The sequence below is a fragment of the Rhinatrema bivittatum genome, chromosome 1 (genome assembly GCF_901001135.1).
Source record: "Rhinatrema bivittatum chromosome 1, aRhiBiv1.1, whole genome shotgun sequence".
NCBI lineage: Eukaryota > Metazoa > Chordata > Amphibia > Gymnophiona > Rhinatrematidae > Rhinatrema > Rhinatrema bivittatum.
In genome coordinates, this window is record NC_042615.1 from 239,646,013 (window position 1) to 239,665,782 (window position 19,770).

At 46.8% G+C, this 19,770-nt stretch overlaps 1 protein-coding gene across 4 annotated transcripts in view; it reads left to right on the plus strand.

Moving 5' to 3' along the window:
* Positions 1-19,770, plus strand: part of KDM3A (lysine demethylase 3A) — a 546,931-nt gene that overhangs the window by 176,494 nt on the left and 350,667 nt on the right. For all 4 annotated transcript variants that reach the window (XM_029592841.1, XM_029592851.1, XM_029592832.1 and 1 more), the window contains one exon: positions 8,099-8,272. In XM_029592841.1, the coding sequence (XP_029448701.1) occupies positions 8,099-8,272 (174 nt within the window). The remainder of the gene's footprint in view (positions 1-8,098; positions 8,273-19,770) is intronic.

The window sequence follows — 19,770 nt, forward strand, 5'->3', positions numbered from 1 at the left end:
TGCGGGAACCAACTTCTGGAACAAAATGCCCACAGACCTGCGTCTAGAACCCTGCCATAAGAAATTCAAGCAGAACCTCAAAACTTGGCTGTTTGAACAAGCCTACTTCCAATGATCTTTTCTATTTTCTGAAATGCCAATTACTTGTTCTTGTATCGCTGATCGATTGATGATGATTATCATGTATCTCTGATCGATTGATTATGATTATTGTTAATTTAATGTTATTAGTGTCTGAATTGTGTTCTTATTTTGTTCTTAATTTTTTTTGATATTATGTACACCTGATTTCATTCTCATATTGACTGTAAAGCTTGTTGCTGATTTACTGTTTATTGTGAACTGAGGTGGTTATCAACGTGCCGCGGTATATAAAAAAAAAATACGAAATAAATATTTCAACACTGTATACAGGAAGTACAACCCTTCCAACATCTGAAGGGTTTTTACTCAAAATACTTCCTCATTCCCAAGAAATCAGGAGTTCTACATCCAATTCTGGACCTTCGCTTCCTCAACAAATACATTTGAAAGGAAAAATTCAAAATAACTTCTCTCAAATCAATCCTTCTGTTCTTGCAACCCATGGATTGGATGTGCTCCATAGATTTAAAGGATGCATATGCTCATATCTCAATGCATCCCAAATCCTGGAATTACCTTTGTTTTCAAGTGGGGAAAAAGACATTTTTAATACAAAGTCCTTCCCTTTGGCCTCTCATCTGCTCCCAGGGTATTCATGAAATGCCTAGTGGTAGTGGTGGCACACCTCCGTCAGGGGATTCAAATATTTCCTTTTCTGGACGATTGGCTACTAGTAGCCCCAACTCCCGTTCTTCTCCAAAACAATTTAATGCAAACAATCAATTATCTAGACCAGCGCTTCTCAACCGGTGTGTCGCGACACACTAGTGTGTCGCCAAACACCGCCAGGTGTGTCGCGTCTCCCGGTGTCCCACTACCCCGTTCTACTTTCCTTTTGCCTTTTTCCAGCACACGCGGGCCAATTGGAAGCCTTCGTTCTTCCTACCCCTATTACACAATGGGAAGCCTCCTTCATTCTGCCTGCCCCCGCGCAGGCCAATCGGAAGCCTCCTCCCTACCAGTGGGAGTAGGAAGAAGGGAGGAAGCCTTTGATTGGCCGGTGAGGCAGGCAGGGAGGAATTTTGAACTCTGACGAAGCAAGATCGCGCAGTGAAGAAGAAACCCGACCCCTGACGAAGCAAAGCCGCCATGGGAGCCCATTCCCATGGCGGCGAAGAGGAGACCTGACCCCGACAAAGCAAGGCCGCCACAGCCTGTGGCGGCGAAGAGGAAACCCGACCGAGGCCACCACGGGAGCCCATTCCCGCGGTGGCGAAAAAAGAAGGCCCGCCGGAGTAAAGCCGCGGCGGAACTGGAGCCCATCCCTGCAGCGAAGGAAGAAGAAGTTTTTGGTGAGAGCGGGTGCGTCTGTGCGCGTGAATGAGTGCCTGGGTGAGAGCGGGTGCGTCTGTGCGCGTGAATGAGTGCCTGGGTGAGAGCGGGTGCGTCTGTGTGCGTGAATGAGTGCCTGGGTGAGAGCGGGTGCGTCTGTGTGCGTGAATGAGTGCCTGGGTGAGAGCGGGTGCGTCTGTGTGCGTGAATGAGTGCCTGGGTGAGAGCGGGTGCGTCTGTGTGTGAATGAGTGCCTGGGTGAGAGCGGGTGCGTCTGTGCGCGTGGATGAGTGCCTGGGTGAGAGCGGGTGCGTCTGTGTGCGTGGATGAGTGCCTGGGTGAGAGCGGGTGCGTCTGTGTGCGTCTGTGTGCGTGGATGAGTGCCTGGGTGAGAGCGGGTGCGTCTGTGTGCGTGGATGAGTGCCTGGGTGAGAGCGGGTGCGTCTGTGTGCGTCTGTGTGCGTGGATGAGTGCCTGGGTGAGAGCGGGTGCGTCTGTGTGCGTCTGTGTGCGTGGATGAGTGCCTGGGTGAGAGCGGGTGCGTCTGTGTGCGTCTGTGCGCATGGATGAGTGCCTGGGTGAGAGCGGGTGCGTCTGTGTGCGTCTGTGCGCGTGGATGAGTGCCTGGGTGAGAGCGGGTGCGTCTGTGTGCGTCTGTGTGCGTGGATGAGTGCCTGGGTGAGAGCGGGTGCGTCTGTGCGCGTGGATGAGTGCCTGGGTGAGAGCGGGTGCGTCTGTGCGCGTGGATGAGTGCCTGGGTGAGAGCGGGTGCGTCTGTGCGCGTGGATGAGTGCCTGGGTGAGAGCGGGTGCGTCTGTGCGCGTGAATGAGTGCCTGGGTGAGAGCGGGTGCGTCTGTGCGCGTGAATGAGTGCCTGGGTGAGAGCGGGTGCGTCTGTGCGCGTGAATGAGTGCCTGGGTGAGAGCGGGTGCGTCTGTGCGCGTGGATGAGTGCCTGGGTGAGAGCGGGTGCGTCTGTGCGCGTGGATGAGTGCCTGGGTGAGAGCGGGTGCGTCTGTGCGCGTGGATGAGTGCCTGGGTGAGAGCGGGTGCGTCTGTGCGCGTGGATGAGTGCCTGGGTGAGAGCGGGTGCGTCTGTGCGCGTGGATGAGTGCCTGGGTGAGAGCGGGTGCGTCTGTGCGCGTGGATGAGTGCCTGGGTGAGAGCGGGTGCGTCTGTGCGCGTGGATGAGTGCCTGGGTGAGAGCGGGTGCGTCTGTGCGCGTGGATGAGTGCCTGGGTGAGAGCGGGTGCGTCTGTGCGCGTGGATGAGTGCCTGGGTGAGAGCGGGTGCGTCTGTGCGCGTGGATGAGTGCCTGGGTGAGAGCGGGTGCGTCTGTGCGCGTGGATGAGTGCCTGGGTGAGAGCGGGTGCGTCTGTGCGCGTGAATGAGTGCCTGGGTGAGAGCGGGTGCGTCTGTGCGCGTGAATGAGTGCCTGGGTGAGAGCGGGTGCGTCTGTGTGTGAATGAGTGCCTGGGTGAGAGCGGGTGCGTCTGTGTGCGTGAATGAGTGCCTGGGTGAGAGCGGGTGCGTCTGTGTGCGTGAATGAGTGCCTGGGTGAGAGCGGGTGCGTCTGTGTGCGTGGATGAGTGCCTGGGTGAGAGCGGGTGCGTCTGTGTGCGTCTGTGTGCGTGGATGAGTGCCTGGGTGAGAGCGGGTGCGTCTGTGTGCGTGGATGAGTGCCTGGGTGAGAGCGGGTGCGTCTGTGTGCGTGGATGAGTGCCTGGGTGAGAGCGGGTGCGTCTGTGCGTGGATGAGTGCCTGGGTGAGAGCGGGTGCGACTGTGTGCGTGAATGAGTGCCTGGGTGAGAGCGGGTGCGTCTGTGTGTGAATGAGTGCCTGGCTGAAAGCTGGTGTGAATGGGTGCCTGGGTGAGAGGTAGTGTGTGTGGGTGTGAATGGGTGCCTGGGTGAGAGGTGGTGTGTGTGGGTGTGAATGGGTGCCTGGGTGAGAGCTGGTGTGAATGGGTGCCTGGGTGAGAGCTGGTGTGTCTGTGTGTGAATGGGTGCCTGGTTGAGAACTGAAGTGTCTGTGTGTGAATGGGTGCCTGAGTGAGAGCTGGTGTGAATGGAAGCCTGGGTGAGAACTGGTGTGAATGGGTGCCTGGGTGAGAGCTGGGGTGTCTGTGTGTGAATGAGTGCCTGGGTGAGAGCTGGGGTGTCTGTGTGTGAATGAGAGCCTGGGTGAGAGCTGGTGTGAATGGGTGCTTGGGTGAGAGGTGGTGTGTGTGGGTGTGAATGGGTGCTTGGGTGAGAGCTGGTGTGTGTGGGTGTGAATGGGTGCTTGGGTGAGAGCTGGTGTGTGTGGGTGTGAATGGAAGCCTGGGTGAGAGCTGGTGTGGGTGTGAGAGCATTTGTGTGTGATTGAGAGCTTGTATATAAGAGACCATGAGTGTGATTGAGAGAGAGACTGGTCAGGGAGGTGAGAGAGACTGAGACTGTTCGTGGGGTCTAATTGGAGTTATGTGTGTGAGTGACTGGTTGTGGGCGCTAAGGAAGAGGACAGGACAGAGCTTCAGCAGCCCTTGCTGCTTCCTGTGAGTGCTATTGGCCTGGAAGGGAAAGAAGTAGGAGAGTTGCTGGAGAGGGTAAGAAAAGGTGGCTTTTTAAATTTATTTTTCTTGATTGCCATTTTAATTATTGGGTATTATGCGATGTCTGCTGTTTTGAAATATTTTATTGATATTTGGACATGTTTTAATAATTTTTATGAGTTTTTAATTGTTGGATATTCTGTTCAGCAGCTGTTTTGTAACATTTTTAGTAAAGCTTTACAATTATTTCTGTGTGGGGCGCTATAGCAGCTTGGCTTATTCTGTTTTCCCAATAGGAAATGTATTAGTGTTTAGGGCCTGGTTTAATAGTTGTGTTTCTTAGATAGGGTTGTTACTGGTTGAGTGTGTTCCATAATACAGGTGTATCTTTGTGCGGGTTAGTTTGTGTGCATTATTGCAGATCCTGGGACTATGTTAGGTGCTATATTTCTCTTTCCATTTCTCTAGGTTTGCACTGCATGCAGAGTGGCTTTTTTGGTTTTCCATTCCAGTTTCTGTCTCCATATTTATAATGTGTGGTCTTTCTGTACTTGGTGAAGGTCAGTTCTGGGTGTGTGACAGAGGTGAGTTATTTTACTAGCATGTAGGCTTTTGTATCAATCTTATTTGTTGTGTTTTCTCAATAGGATATGCATTAGTGGTAAATTACTGTCTTTTCATAAGAAGGGCTATTGTGCCTGGTAGTAAAGGGAGTTTGTTTTGCTTTTACTGAGATGTCATCAGAACCAGAATATCTTTTTTTGTATGGCGAGTTGTACAGGGTAATGCCCTAGATCTGCTCTGCACTCATTGCGGGGGGTTGAGGGGATTCCTGTGGATGCAGAGTGCATGTTTACATTTAGCCCCGTGACGGTCACATGCTCAGTGTGTCACGCATGTGAGAACCATCTGTCAGGTGTGTCCCGGCCAAAAAAAGGTTGAGAACCACTGATCTAGACAATCTGGGTCTTCTCATAAATTACGAAGAATCTCATCTCCAACCTACCCAGACCTTGGTCTTTTTTAGAGCATCTATAAACATTCGGGGCAAAGCTTTCTTACCTCAACCCAGGGCAATAGCACTTACTTCTATAGCCCAACATCTACTAAACCTTACCACTGCCTCAGCTTGCCAAATCCTGACTGTGCTGGGTCATATGGCAGCATGTACATATGTAGTCCCCAACACCAAGACTTTACATCCGTCATCTTCAATGGGGATTAAAACACCAATGGTCACAGTTTCACAGTCCCTTGTCCACTCACGTAAGACCCACCGTCAGCATGAAAAGAGACCTTCACTGGTGGATCACTCCGCCAGTGCTGACCGAAGGCCTACCACTAAGGCTCTTCACCATGAATTGATTCTTACCACAGATGCCTCTCCCACAGGATGGGGAGCCCAACTTGCCAACCTACAAACTCAAGGGTTATGGTAGTTTCAGGAACAAACTTATTACATCAATCTCCTAGAGTTACGAGCCATCAAATACGCACTACGAGCTTTCGAACACAAACTGCAGCATCATGTCATCATGATCCACACAGACAACCAAGTGGTGATGTTTTACATAAGCAAACAAGGAGGGTCTGGTTCATGGAACCTCTTCAAGGAAACGGTAGAGATTCTGGACTGGGCTCACAACAGGGGAATCTCCCTACAAGTCACATATATTCCAGGAATCAACAATACCAAAGCAGACAAATTGAGCAGGATTTTTCACCCACACAAGTGGGAATTAGACCAGAGCGTGGCCGACAGAATATTTTCAGTTTGGGATCTTCCTCACATAGATCTCTTTGCCTCAGAACACAATAGAAAGGTTCCCCTCTTTTGCTCAGTCTACCCCAGTGTTCACTGTCTGATACAAGACGCATTCCTGCTGGATTGGTTGCAACATATTCTGTACGCGTTTCCACCAATTCCCTTGATATCACGCGCAATACAGAGATGCATCGAGGACAAAGCGAACTTAATTCTGATTGCAGCAGCTTGGCTGCGTCAGCCATGGAACTCTTACCTGCTCCAACTATCAATCTGCAAAACAGTTCCTCTGGGGAATTCTCCCACTCTTCTCACCCAACAAAAGGGTTCACTTCTCCATCCACTCCACACATCCTTGAATCTCACTGCATGGCGATTGAACGGCTCACGTTCCAAAACTGAAATATATCTCCACCACTTCAAGATATTTTACTGGCATCAAGAAAACTATCCACCCATCTCAATTATCAGCTTAAGTGGAAACATTATGCCGCTATGGTGTTCCTCTATGAACATTGTTCCACTCACATGCCCACCTGAACGACTATTGTCTTATCTCCACATCCTTTATACACAAGGTTTGGCTACTGCTTCCTTATGCGTTCACCTCAGCGCAATATCAGCAATTCACACTCCTCTCAATGGAGAATCCTATAGCATGTCATACTCTAGTTTCCAGATTTATGAAGGGAGTTTTGCATTTACGACCTCCAGTCAAAAAACCCCCAGTACCTTGGGATGTTAATCCAATTCTGGAACAACTTTTATCACCCTTTGAACCACTGCACAGCTGCCATCCTAGATAGCATTCCTGGAAAGTGCTGTTCTTAATCGCCCTAACTTCCGCAAGAAGAATCAGCGAACTTCAAGCACTGGTTCACTATTCTCCTTATTTGGAATTTTACCATGACAAAGTTACACTACATTCGCATCCTAACCTTCTACCTAAGGTAGTTTCTGCATTTCATTTAAATCAAACCATTACACTACCTGTTTTTCATCCAAGACCACACGCAAATGACAACGAGCGGTGTCTTCATTCCTTAGACTGTAAACGTGCTCTTGCATATTATAAACAACGCACTCAATCTCAGACGAGACCTTCGCAACTCTTCCTCTCATTTAATCCGAACGTGCCAGGCCTTCCTGTATCAGAGAACATTATCTTCCTGGCTTACCAACTGCATACAATTTTGTTTTCACAAACGTTCGGAATCATTGTCTACCACATCCAAAGCACACCAAATCTGTGCCATGGCTGCATCTGTTGCTCACTTTCATGATGTGTCTGTTAGATATCTGCAAAGCAGCCACATGGTCTTCACTTCACACTTTCACATCCCACTACTGTTTGGACAAACAGACGGAGGATGATGTTAAGATGTGGTGGATAATTCTCCAGAAAAACACTAAATAGTGCAACGATTTCAGAACTGTCCGCCTCCTATTATGTATTGAGTGCTCACTGACATACAAACGACTACGCTACTGCTTTCAATACTTCAGCTGGGGACTCCCAGACAGCATGGCTAATTCAGCCGCTTATCTATGGGGAAAAAAGCAAGTTTGCTTACCTTAAACGTGTTTTCCCATAGATAGCAGATGAATTAGCCATGCTGACCCTCCTGCCTCCCCAGACAGTTCGAACATTGCATATCTTCTTGCTTTAACACAGACTGAGGAGCCTCAAGCAGGCACAGGGACAGGCAGGAGGGAACACCTCATCTAAAGACTTTGGGTGATCTTAGAGAGCTCCGCCACCTAGTGGCATGGAGGACGTACCTGGACAGCCTGGCTAATTCATCTGCTATCTACGGAAAACACCGTTTATGGTAAGCAAACTTGCTTTTTTCTGAGCATTACAAGACAACAAGCATATTTAACTAATAGCTTCAATGTCCCTACCATCCACTGTAGCTTCTGGTTTGCAAAGCAGTTTAAACATTTTTTAAATTTAACCTTGCAACCCTCAACTTGCGTGTTCCTGTTCATGTGGCTGAAACTAGTCCTTTTCCACGGAGAAAGCAAAATTGCTTATCTGTAACAGATGTTCTTCTTAGATAACAGGTCATTTCAGTCACTCTCAGTCCCTTTGCCCTCCCCATAGATGAAGCTTAACTTGTAGAAAGACTGAAGAGACTTGGGCAGCAGCATGGGAAAACATGTGCATATGCAAATCTAAGGCTGCTGAGAGCATGTTCTACAATGGTGCCATTTGTGTGGCTGACTTGTCCTGCTATTTGTGGAGAGTGCCTGTTTACATGTAACAATTTGCTTTCTTCTGCAGGTAGCCTTTGTTTTCTTGAGCTGTGATTGCTTTGGAAGTATGTCACCTCAAACCAACATGACCATCTGTAATGTAAATGATTCATGCTATCATTTCAGATACCTGTGCAGAGAAGAGATACATCACCAAATGCTGGTTCTGCTAAATATTCAAGAGATGGTGGCAAAATCTCAGTGGTATCGGATCAGTCAAATGCTTTAGAAATGCCTCGGCTGCATTTGCAGAAAGGTTTTCAGGAGGTTCGCAAAGGAGAGGAGTCTGATTGTTCAACAGTGAGTGTGATCATTTAATTATTGAATTTAGTTCCTGAAAGGAGAGTCGCATGAGGTGTGGATTTCCTTTTGTTAATGTGTATTTTATTTGTGTGTTGAATAATGGAACCCAAAGGGTCAGAAACATACAAAACTGTATTCAAGGAGCGATACAGAGGCATTATGACATTTTCCGTTCTATTAACCATTCTCTTCCTAATAATTCCTAACATTCTATTTGCTTTTTGGAATGCTGCAGCACACTGAGCTGACGATTTTAAAGTATTATCCACTATGATGCCTAGATCTTTTTCCTGGGTGGTAGCTCCTAATGTGGAACCTAACATCGTGTAACTACAGCAAGGGTTATTTTTCCCTATATGCAACACCTTGCACTTGTCCACATTAAATTTCATCTGCCATTTGGATGCCCAATCTTCCAGTCTTGCAAGGTCCTCCTGTAATGTATCACAGTCTGCTTGTGATTTAACTACTCTGAATAATTTTGTATCATCCGCAAATTTGATAACCTCACTCGTCGTATTCCTTTCCAGATCACATATATATATATATATATATATATATATAGACAAGCACCGGTCCAAGTACAGATTCCTGAGGAATTCCACTGTTTACCCTTTTCCACTGAGAAAATTGACCATTTAATCCTACTCTGTTTCCTGACATTTAACCAGTTTGAAATCCACGAAAGGACATCGCCTCCTATCCCATGACTTTTTAGTTTTCGTAGAAGCCTATCATGAGGGACATTGTCAAACGCCTTCTGAAAATCCAAAGAAGGTACAAAGAAGGGCAACCAAAATGATAAAGGGGATGGAACAGCTCCCCTATGAGGAAAGGCTGAAGAGGTTAGGGCTGTTCAGCTTGGAGAAGAGACGGCTGAGGGGGGATATGATAGAGGTCTTTAAGATCATGAGAGGTCTTGAACGAGTAGATGTGAATTGGTTATTTACACTTTCGAATAATAGAAGGACTAGGGGGCATTCCATGAAGTTAGCAAGAAACACATTTAAGACTAATCAGAGAAAATTCTTTTTCACTCAATGCACAATAAAGCTCTGGAATTTGTTGCCAGAGAATGTGGTTAGTGCAGTTAGTGTAACTGGGTTCAAAAAAGATTTGGATAAGTTCTTGGAGGAGAAGACCATTAATGGCTATTAATGAGTTTTACTTAGGGAATAGCCACTGCTATTAATTGTCAGTAGCATGGGATCTTCTTAGTGTTTGGGTAATTGCCAGGTTCTTGTGGCCTGGTTTTGGCCTCTGTTGGAAACAGGATGCTGGCCTTGATGGACCCTTGGTCTGACCCAGCATGGCAATTTCTTATGTTCATATGTTCTTAAAACTGTAGTAATGTGACAGACACTGGAGATTTACCCAGTCCTATAATGACCAAAATTTGTCTTTAGGGTTAGGTGCATGTTTTTCTTAGGAGCAGCTTCAGTCTTTGTCCATATCAGTATGGCATTAATGTTTTACTGTAGCTCAGAGGTTTTTGTTTTGAATAAATAGCAAATTTTTAAACACATTCTAAAACATTGGTTTTTAGCAAATAAAGAGTTTTGAATGTGAGATTTGATTAGAATGATTATCATACAAGGAATTTCATTGACTTATCAAGAAATGTGATATAATTCTGACATACCAAGGGAAACTTAGATTTTTGTCAAAATATTGTAAATTATACAAATGAACTTATTTTACATTATATTATATTCCTGTGTTATACCCATTTTAGAGAGAGATGAGCACAATAAGAAGGATAACTGATGTTCAATTGCCAGATGACCCCTGTGCTTTTCTTTTTCTGCTTGTTCCAGAAGCAGTAGAGGGAGATCAACCTCACATTCTTATTCAGAAGCTTTGTTTAGTGGGTAGAAGGTTCACTTGAATAATTGGAAGAATTAAAAATGCCCCACTGATACAAGATCAGTATAAGGGACTGGGAGAAATGATGGAAGTGGAGGCTCTAATGGAAAAGCTAAGGAATAAGTCTGCGAAAGGGAATAAACTGTGGATCCCAGTGAGGTGCTTCCTAAATGGTTCCCCATAAGACTGTAGTAAATAATTGATTGGAGACCCCCAACTTATTCTTGCTACATGACAATTGGAAGGTCACTGATTGTGGGGGGAGGTGGTGTGGTTGGTTTGGAGGGGAATAGGGGAAATGGTACTTTGGAGGTATGTTGATGTTGGAGTTGACCTTATGATTGGTGTGCATAATTTGAATGGTGAGCTCTTGGCTATGGGGTTTTTTTTTTGTTTTTTTTTTTAAAAACAAGTCAAAACCTTGCCAACTTAATTTACTTACCACCTACTGTAATATAGCATAACATGAAGTCTTTAATCTGAGAAGTTATCAGGACTTTTCTTAGCATTCGGATAGATGGATCCAGAACCAGTCTGTTATGCATGTGCAGGAAGCAGAGTGTGGTGGTGAAGGTATATGCCCTCTCCCTCTGCAGCCGGAGATACACTGTACTCAACCGGGCTGAGCTCAGTTAGAGTATTTAAAAAAAAAAAAAAAAAAAAATTTTGAAATAGAAGGGGAGTTGATTTTAGGGATTCCTCTCCCCTCTGGTTTCCGTGCTTGTTGCATCAATCCAACTTCTGTTCCCGCCTCCAGGGAAGCTTGGGGGACTCGGGCACCTTGGTGGGATGAGCAGCCTTCTGGGCTGAGCTCTGCTCTCAGGCTTAGATTTTTCGCCACGTGGCAGGCCGTGGCTGTGCCTCTAGTTGTGTGCTTAGCTGGGCACATAAGGACGCCTACCTGGGCACTCAGTTGTGCGCCTCAGGGGCGCCTAGTTGGATGCACACTGGTGCACTTCAGGGCACCTAGATGGGTGCTCAAGTTGGGCACCTATCTGAATAGTAAATTGGGCTCCTAATTTTTTACAAGCGCCTATTGCGAGCACAGCTGGATGTATACTTCTCAGACTCTTGTTTAGAGCATGCTGTTAAATGACTGTGGCGCTGATAGCAAAAAAGCCTAAGCGCTTTACCCCTTGTGCTGCTTGCCATTTTCGGAATCTCAGCCTGGCATTTTCTAGCTTGTCAGCGCTATTTGGAGGCTTGGATAGATTTGTCTCCTGATTTTGCTAAGCCCGATCCTTTCCTGCATGATGTGGGAATAGAAAAAGTTGCCAGAGATTTCGCCTGGAATTGGAGCTCCCCTAACTAGTTCTTCAGCGGGGAGAGGTAGTTCAGTGGGTGCCTTTTCTTGGGTGGCGTTCTTTCCAAGGCTGCATTCGTTGGTCCTGGTCAATCTTAACAATTCAGGATCGCAGGCTGCGGATTCCTGGGTAAAGCCATGCTGACTTTGTTCCATTAAAACATGTCTTTCTATATGTTCTGTGATTTTGATGTTTAGAACACTTTCCACTATTTTTCCTGGCACTGAAGTCAGGCTAACCGGTCTGTAGTTTCCTGGATCGCCCCTGGAGCCCTTTTTAAATATTGGGGTTACATTTGCTATCCTCCAGTCTTCAGGTACAATGGATGATTTTATTGATAAGTTACAAATTTTTACTAATAGGTCTGAAATTTCATTTTTTAGTTCCTTCAGAACTCTGGGGTGTATGCCATCCGGTCCAGGTGATTTACTACTCTTCAGTTTGTCAATCAGGCCTACCACATCTTCTAGGTTCACCGTGATTTGATTCAGTCCATCTGAATCATTACCCATGAAAACCTTCTCCATTACGGGTACCTCCCCAACATCCTCTTCAGTAAACACCGAAGCAAAGAAATCATTTAATCTTTCCGCGATGGCCTTATCTTCTCTAAGTGCCCCTTTAACCCCTTGATCATCTAACGGTCCAACTGACTCCCTCACAGGCTTTCTGCTTCGGATATATTTAAAAAAGTTTTTACTGTGAGTTTTTGCCTCTACAGCCAACTTCTTTTCAAATTCTCTCTTAGCCTGTCTTATCAATGTCTTACATTTAACTTGCCAATGTTTATGCTTTACCCTATTTTCTTCTGTTGGATCCTTCTTCCAATTTTTGAATGAAGATCTTTTGGCTAAAATAGCTTCTTTCACCTCCCCTTTTAACCATGCTGGTAATTGTTTTGCCTTCTTTCCACCTTTCTTAATGTGTGGAATACATCTGGACTGTGCTTCTAGAATGGTATTTTTTAACAATGACCACGCCTTTTGGACATTTTTTACTTTTGTAGCTGCTCCTTTCTGCAGGTGATAAGAGATGGTTATTTATTTATAACTTTTTATATACCGAGGTTCAAGTAACAGGATTAATTATCACTTCGGTTTACATTGTAACTTGCGAAACAACATTGACAAAGTCTTGTCTTACATTTAACAAGTTAGAGAAGAACCTGGATAACAAAACTAGGGTAATAGAGAACAGTCTATTACCCTAGTTGTCTCCCTGCAACTCTCCAGAGACAAGCAGAAGAGTGTACGTTGTCAAGACTCCTCAGCCTGTGGGCTATTCCAGTGCCTAGGTCTCAAGAAAATATGGGTCGATATTCCATTTATTTAGTTGTGCTCAAGGAAGAGGGCTCCTTTTGCCCCATCCTAGATCTCAAGAGAGTCAGTCATTTCAGGATGACTCTTCGCATGGAAACCTATGCTCAGTGATAATGACAAAACAAACAAGGAAGTCTCCGTCCCTGGATTTGTCAGAGGTGTACCTTCATATTCCCATCCATCTGGAGCATCAACAGTTTCTGCATTTCACTGTTTTGTGGCAACATCAGTTTTGAGCGCTGCCTTTTGGGTTAGCTGCCGTACCCAGATCTTTTTCCAAAGTTATGGTGTTGGTTGCAGCAGTGCTGAGAGAGGATGGCATTCTGGTTCACCCACACGTAGACGAATGGCTGATTCTGGCCAAGAGTCTAGAAGAGATCCTTTGAGTCTCACGCAAGGTGAACTCCTTGCCACAGGAACTAGGATGGGTGGTAAACTTGGCCAAGAGCAATCTGCAGCCATCCCATACACTGGAGTATTTCTGTGTTCAGTTTGACATGAAGCAAGGAAGGGTATTCCTGCTGGAGGGCCGCATTCAGAAGTTGATGGCGCAGCTGCGACTATCGATGGAAACAATACGCCCGACAGTGTGGCCTTATCTATAGGTGCTCTGTTTGATGGGCGGCCACTCTAGAGGTGGTTCCGTGACTAAGGGCACAAATGTACTCTCTGCTGGCTCGGAGTCCACAGTCTCAAAACTATTCAATATGGCTTCACCTGCCGGTGGATATCAGCATACAGCTGCAGTTGTGATTGCAAGCAGACCATCTAAGGAAGGGGGGTGTCCCTACAATTACTGGACTGGCTAGTATTCAGGACTGTTGTGAGCCTCTTGGGTTGGGGAGCCTACTGTCGGGAGTTGATGATGCAAGGGTGCTGGAGTACAGAAGAGTCTCTCCGGAGCATCAATCTACTTGAAGCCCAGGCTTAGTTTTGATTCATTGACCGATTGCAGGGTCGAGTGGTCTGGATAATGTCAGGCAATGAGATGACAGTGGCTTACATCAATCGCCAGGGATGAACCAGGAAGCCAGCAAGTGTATCAGGAAATAGCCCAACTTTATGGAATGGGTGGAAGTGCATATTCAGGAGATCTCAGCCTCTCATATTGCAGGAATAGACAACATAAGAGCAGACTTTCTCAGCAGTCTGGTCCTAGGAGAATGACATTGTCAAACGAGGTGTTCCAGCTCATAGTGGACTGCTGGGGCCTACTGTTTCTAGATCTGTTGGCAACATCTCAGTGTGGAGGTTCCTCACTTCTTCAGTCATAGGAAAGATCAAAAGTCCTTTGGCATTGATGCTCTCGTGCAGGAGTGGCCGGTGGGCAAGCTCCTATATACTTTTTCTCCAGTGGCCCATGTTGGGAAGAATGATTTGGAGGATCGCGACTCACATGGGGGTGGTGCTTTTGGTGGTGCCAGATTTGGCCCAGGAGGCTCCTGGTGGACCCTCTTATCAGATTACTGGTTCACAGGTATCTGCTACCTCAGTTGCCCGTTCTTCACGAAGATCAGACTCTGTTTTGTCTTATGGTATGGTCCTTGAAAGGTCTCGGATGCTGAAGCAGGGATATTCCACTACACTGATTGCCACCTTGCTATGAGAGAGAGTTTTCCACTTCCTTAGCCTATGCGCAGATTTGGCAACAGTTTGAGGCCTGATGTGAAGATCGAGGTATTCTCCCTTGTTCGGTTAAGGTCCTGCTCATTTTTTAATTTTTGCAGGATGGTTTGCGAAAAGGCTTGGCCCTTAATTCATTGAAGGTACAGGTGGCAGCTCTTGCCTGTTTCCGAGGTCACGTGAATGATGGACCCTTGTCAGCTCATCCAGATGTGACTCATTACTTAGGGGGTGAAGCATCTTCGTCCTCCCCTGTGGTTGCCAGTACCCTTGTGGAGTCTTAATCTGGTTTTGGATTTCCTGGCTGGTCCCACCTTTCAACTGTTGCTCAGCCTTTCCTTGAGGTTACTTACGTCAAATGGTGTTTCTTGTGACAATTTTTTTCTGTGCGCAGACACTCTGTGCTGCACGTCAGTACGGAAAACTTAATTTATATCATGGTAAACCTCACTGCCACATCTCCTCTCTAATCACTATTACACCCTCCCTAAAAACTACTACTTTATTATTTTCAATTTTGATTCTAATTTTCAATATGCAATAAATTAGGAAACAAGTTCCCATTGTTCATGACCTAATCTCCACTCATTCTGCTGATGCTTTGTTAATTTCAGAAACCTGGCTATATGACTATGAAACAATATTAAAAAGTCTTTGTCCAGATGGTTATTCTTACTTTTCCCAAACCCATCCTAATTGGTGTGGAGGAGATTTACTCATAATTAAGACTTCCCTACAGCCTAGTAAGAAAGTTTTAAATTTCAAGTCACATTGAAATGATGCTTATCCCAGGACAAGCAGGATGCTAGTCCTCACATATGGGTGACATCAGTAATGGAGCCCTATGTACGGAAAAAACTTCTCTCAAAGTTTCTATGAAACTTTTGACTGGCACCAGAGTGCCTACTGAGCATGCCCAGCATGCCATGATATTCCCTGCCACAGGGGTCTCCCTTCAGTCTTCTTTTTTCCTCGGAGCCGTTAGCCTCGCGGTTAAACTGGAGTCCTGAGGTCATTTTCACAGTCTACTAAACTTTTCAAAAAGTTTGGAAAAACTTCCACCGCAAGGGTCTCCCTTCCGTTCCATCGCGGTTTCAGTTTTTTTCCCCGAGTTTTCGTCGGTTCCATACCAAAAATTTTCCTCACATTGCCGTCGACGGCTATCCGGCAAAAATGGCCTCGGGTTTTAAAAAATGCCCGAATTGTGCGAGAAACATGTCCAATACGGACCCGCACCAAGAATGTGTTCTTTGCCTCGGCGAAAAACACGACATGAAGTCTTGTCTTTTATGTGCCGAAATGACATCGAAGGGATGTCTGCTCCGGATGGAGAAGATGGAGCATCTCTTCAAGGTTCAATTGCTTCCATCGGCATCGACGTCTACCCAGTCATCGCCGGCAGGATCGATAAGACAAGTTGTGCTGAAATGACGACTTCCAGGTGAGGCAGGAGACGCTTCTACTCCCTCCCCCTCGCCATCGTCGAAGGCGTCCACCTCCGGCAGCGAAAAACATAAGGAGAAGCATCGACAGCATGCCACCGAGCCGGTGCCTGCTGAGCCATCGAAGTATGCGGCATCCTCCGCTAAGAAAGCTTGGACGAGTCCGGAGGTTCCAAGGCCTACGGTACCGGGGCGATCCCCACCGATATCGGTGCTGGACACCATACCTCCTCAGGGCCCTGAGGAGGTATCGGTATCGCCATTGCCGCCTCCCCCCATAGCTGCTCTGATTCCATCAGCTATGCGGGCGGAACTTGACATGTATATCCGTCAAGCGGTGCAACAAGCGCTCCTCGATGCGGTACCATGCCAGCCATCGACACTGATGTCGCCATCGACACCAGCTCCGATGCCTTCTGATCCATGGCCATCAATTCCGCATCCGATGCCTCGCCCGATGCCTTCACCGGTACCACCTTCCAATTTCACGGTTCTTCAACTGCTGATGTCTAAATTGGATGCCCTACTCGATGCCATCTCGAACAAACCCAGAGACATCCAAGAAGAACCGGTGCCAGGACCTTCAGGAGTTCCCAGGCCTCTTCAGCCTTGTTCTCCATTACTTCCATCAATGCCCACACTGCCACAGAGAGTGCCAGTTCTACCAAGGTCACCAAAAGACACGGGCACAGAGACAGAGATGGACTACTCAGAAGAAGACATACTGTCTGAACCATCTCCTCCTGAGGATCATAGGAAGTCTCCTCCTGAAGATTTATCCTTCTCAAATTTTGTGAAGGACATGGCGGACACCATCCCCTTCCAGTTACATGCAGAAGTGGATGCCAGGCAAAAGACACTGGAGGTCCTACAGTTTGTAGACCCTCCCAAGGAGATTTTGACTGGGCCGGTACATGAAGATTTACAAGAACTCCTGTACAGAATATGGGAACACCCAGGTTCACTGGCAGCGGTCAATAAGAGGTCAGATGCCACTTACTTAGTCCAACCAATACCCGGATTTCAAAAAACCCAGTTACCTCACCAGTCAGTCATAGAGTCGGCCCAGAAGAAGGCCAAAAGACTAAAGTCTCATGCCTCTACACCACCGGGGAAAGACAACAGGTTCATGGACAACTTAGGCCGCAAAGTCTTCCAAGGTTCTATGTTGGTTTCTCGTATTGCATCATACCAACTTTTTATGAATCAATACCAAAGAAATCTTTGGAAGCAAGTACAGGATCTAGTACTTACCCTTCCTGATCAATATCAGGAACCATTCCATCAACTAGTGCATAAAGGCCTAGAAGCAGGCAAACATGAAGTCAGAGCCACCTATGACAGTTTTGAAACTGCAGCACGATTCTCAGCTTCTGGTATAACAGCACGTAGATGGGCCTGGCTTAGGGCATCCGATCTCTGGCCTGAGGTACAAGAAAGGCTAGCAGACCTTTCCTGTTTGGAGGATAACCTCTTTGGTGACAAAGTCAAAGAAGCAGTTGCGACTATTAAGGATCATACTGAGACGCTTAAGCAACTCTCTTTACTGCCTCAGGAGTCTCAACCCCCGGTCAGAAGATCTCCTAGAAGAGATATAAGGCGCCCTTACTACCGCCAGTGCCGATACTATCCCCCATCAAACCGGACAAGACCGTCTCGCCCAGCTCAACGTCCACAAGCTAGGCAAAGGCCTGCAAGGCCCCAACCGCCTCCTCAAACTGCCTCAACATCAGGTTTTTGAAAGAAATCAGAGAGCTGCAGCCACCCCACCAACCCACTTCCACACCTACCCGTAGGAGGTCAGGTAACCTATTTCGATCACACCTGGACCTCCATATCCACAGACCAATGGGTTCTTTCCATAACAGCTCACGGTTACAGATTAGATTTTCTCACTGTACCAAAAGAAAATCCACCACTCTCATCTTGGACAGTGAATCAACATTCCAAAATTCTACAAGCAGAATTATCCACCCTTCTGAGAGCCAGGGCCATAGAACCAGTCCCCCAGCAGGGCAGAGGATTCTACTCCCGCTATTTCCTCATTCCAAAGAAAACCAGAGGCCTTCGTCCCATCCTAGACCTCAGAAATCTCAATAAATTTCTCAGAAAAGAAAAATTCAGGATGGTATCGTTAGGCACCGTGCTAGCTCTCCTTCAAAGAGGAGATTGGCTCTGCTCTCTGGATCTTCAAGACACATACGCTCACATTCCCATCTTTCCTCCACATCGCCAATACTTGCGATTCCTGGTCAAAGGTCAACATTTTCAATGCCAAGTGCTGCCATTCGGCCTAGCCTCAGCACTTCGAGTGTTCACAAAGTGTCTGGCAATAGCGGTGGCACATCTTCACAAACAAAAGGTGCATGTATTCCCTTATCTGGACGATTGGCTCATCAGGAGTCAGACAAAAGAAGGAGCTCTCAAATCCCTCAAGCTCACAGTCCACTTGCTTCACTCCTTGGGATTTCTCATCAACTACCAAAAATCCCATCTCACACCATCTCACCTACTACAATTCATAGGTGCAGATTTAAACACCATGATAGCAAAAGCTTTTCTTCCAAGAGACCGTGCTCAAGCACTCGTTCTCCTGGCTCACTCTCTCTGAAATCAATCTCAAGTTACAGCTCATCAGTGCCTCACCCTACTCGGACACATGGCCTCCACAGTTCATGTCACTCCCATGGCCAGATTGACCATGCGACTAATGTAATGGACACTCAAATCTCAGTGGATTCAAGCCATTCAACCATTGTCCACTCCCATTCAGATAACGCAGGAACTACATTCCTCTCTCCTCTGGTGGACATTAACGAACAATTTGCTCAAAGGTCTGCCTTTCCAGCAACCAGTTCCACAAGTCACATTAACTACAGATGCCTCCACCTTAGGCTGGGGAGCACACATTGGTCCTCTCAAGACCCAAGGGACGTGGACAAAAGCCGAAGCCTCTTTCCAAATAAACTTCCTAGAGCTTCGAGCTATACGTTATGCGCTACATGCGTTCAAGGACTGCCTTTCACACAAAATTGTTCTGATCCAAACTGACAACACAGTAGCCATGTGGTGCATCAACAAACAAGGGGGGACAGGCTCCTACCTCCTTTGCCAAGAAGCAGCACAGATTTGGGACTGGGCCCTAGCACACTCCATTCTTCTACGAGCCACTTACCTAGCAGGCATCCGCAACATAATAGCCGATCGCCTCAGTTGTCAGTTCCAACCACACGAGTGGTTCTTGGATCCAACGATAGCAACCAAGATCTTCCAACTCTGGGGTCAACCAACAATAGATCTCTTTGCATCTCATCTGAACTACAAAGTGAACAATTACTGCTCCCTGTTACAACAGGAGAACAGCCTACCAAAGGACGCCTTTGCTCGCCATTGGAACTCAGGCCTGTTATACGCGTATCCACCGATACCGCTCATAACCAAAACTCTAGTGAAGCTACAACAGGACAAAGGGACAATGATACTCATAGCCCCATACTGGCCTCGACAAGTATGGTTTCCCACACTGCTAGACCTCTCAGTCGGGGATCCAATTCGTCTGGAGTAGCTCCCATTCTCATAACTCAGGATCAGGGTCGCTTGCGCCATCCCAACCTTCAATCCCTGTCCCTGACGGCATGGATGTTGAAAGCTTGATCTTACAACCACTCAACCTTCCAACCACTATATCTCAAGTGCTGATAGCTTCACGTAAACCTTCCACTAGAAAGAATTATTCCTACAAATGGAAACGGTTTACTTTGTGGTGCACTCAGAAATCTTTAGATCCCTTCACTTGCCCCACTACCTCACTACTTGATTACCTATACCATCTTTCAGATTCTGGTCTTCGGACTTCATCTGTAAGAGAGTACATTTGAGTGCAATCTCAGCTTACCATAACAGGCTGGGAGATGCACCTATCTCTACACAGCCTCTCGTCA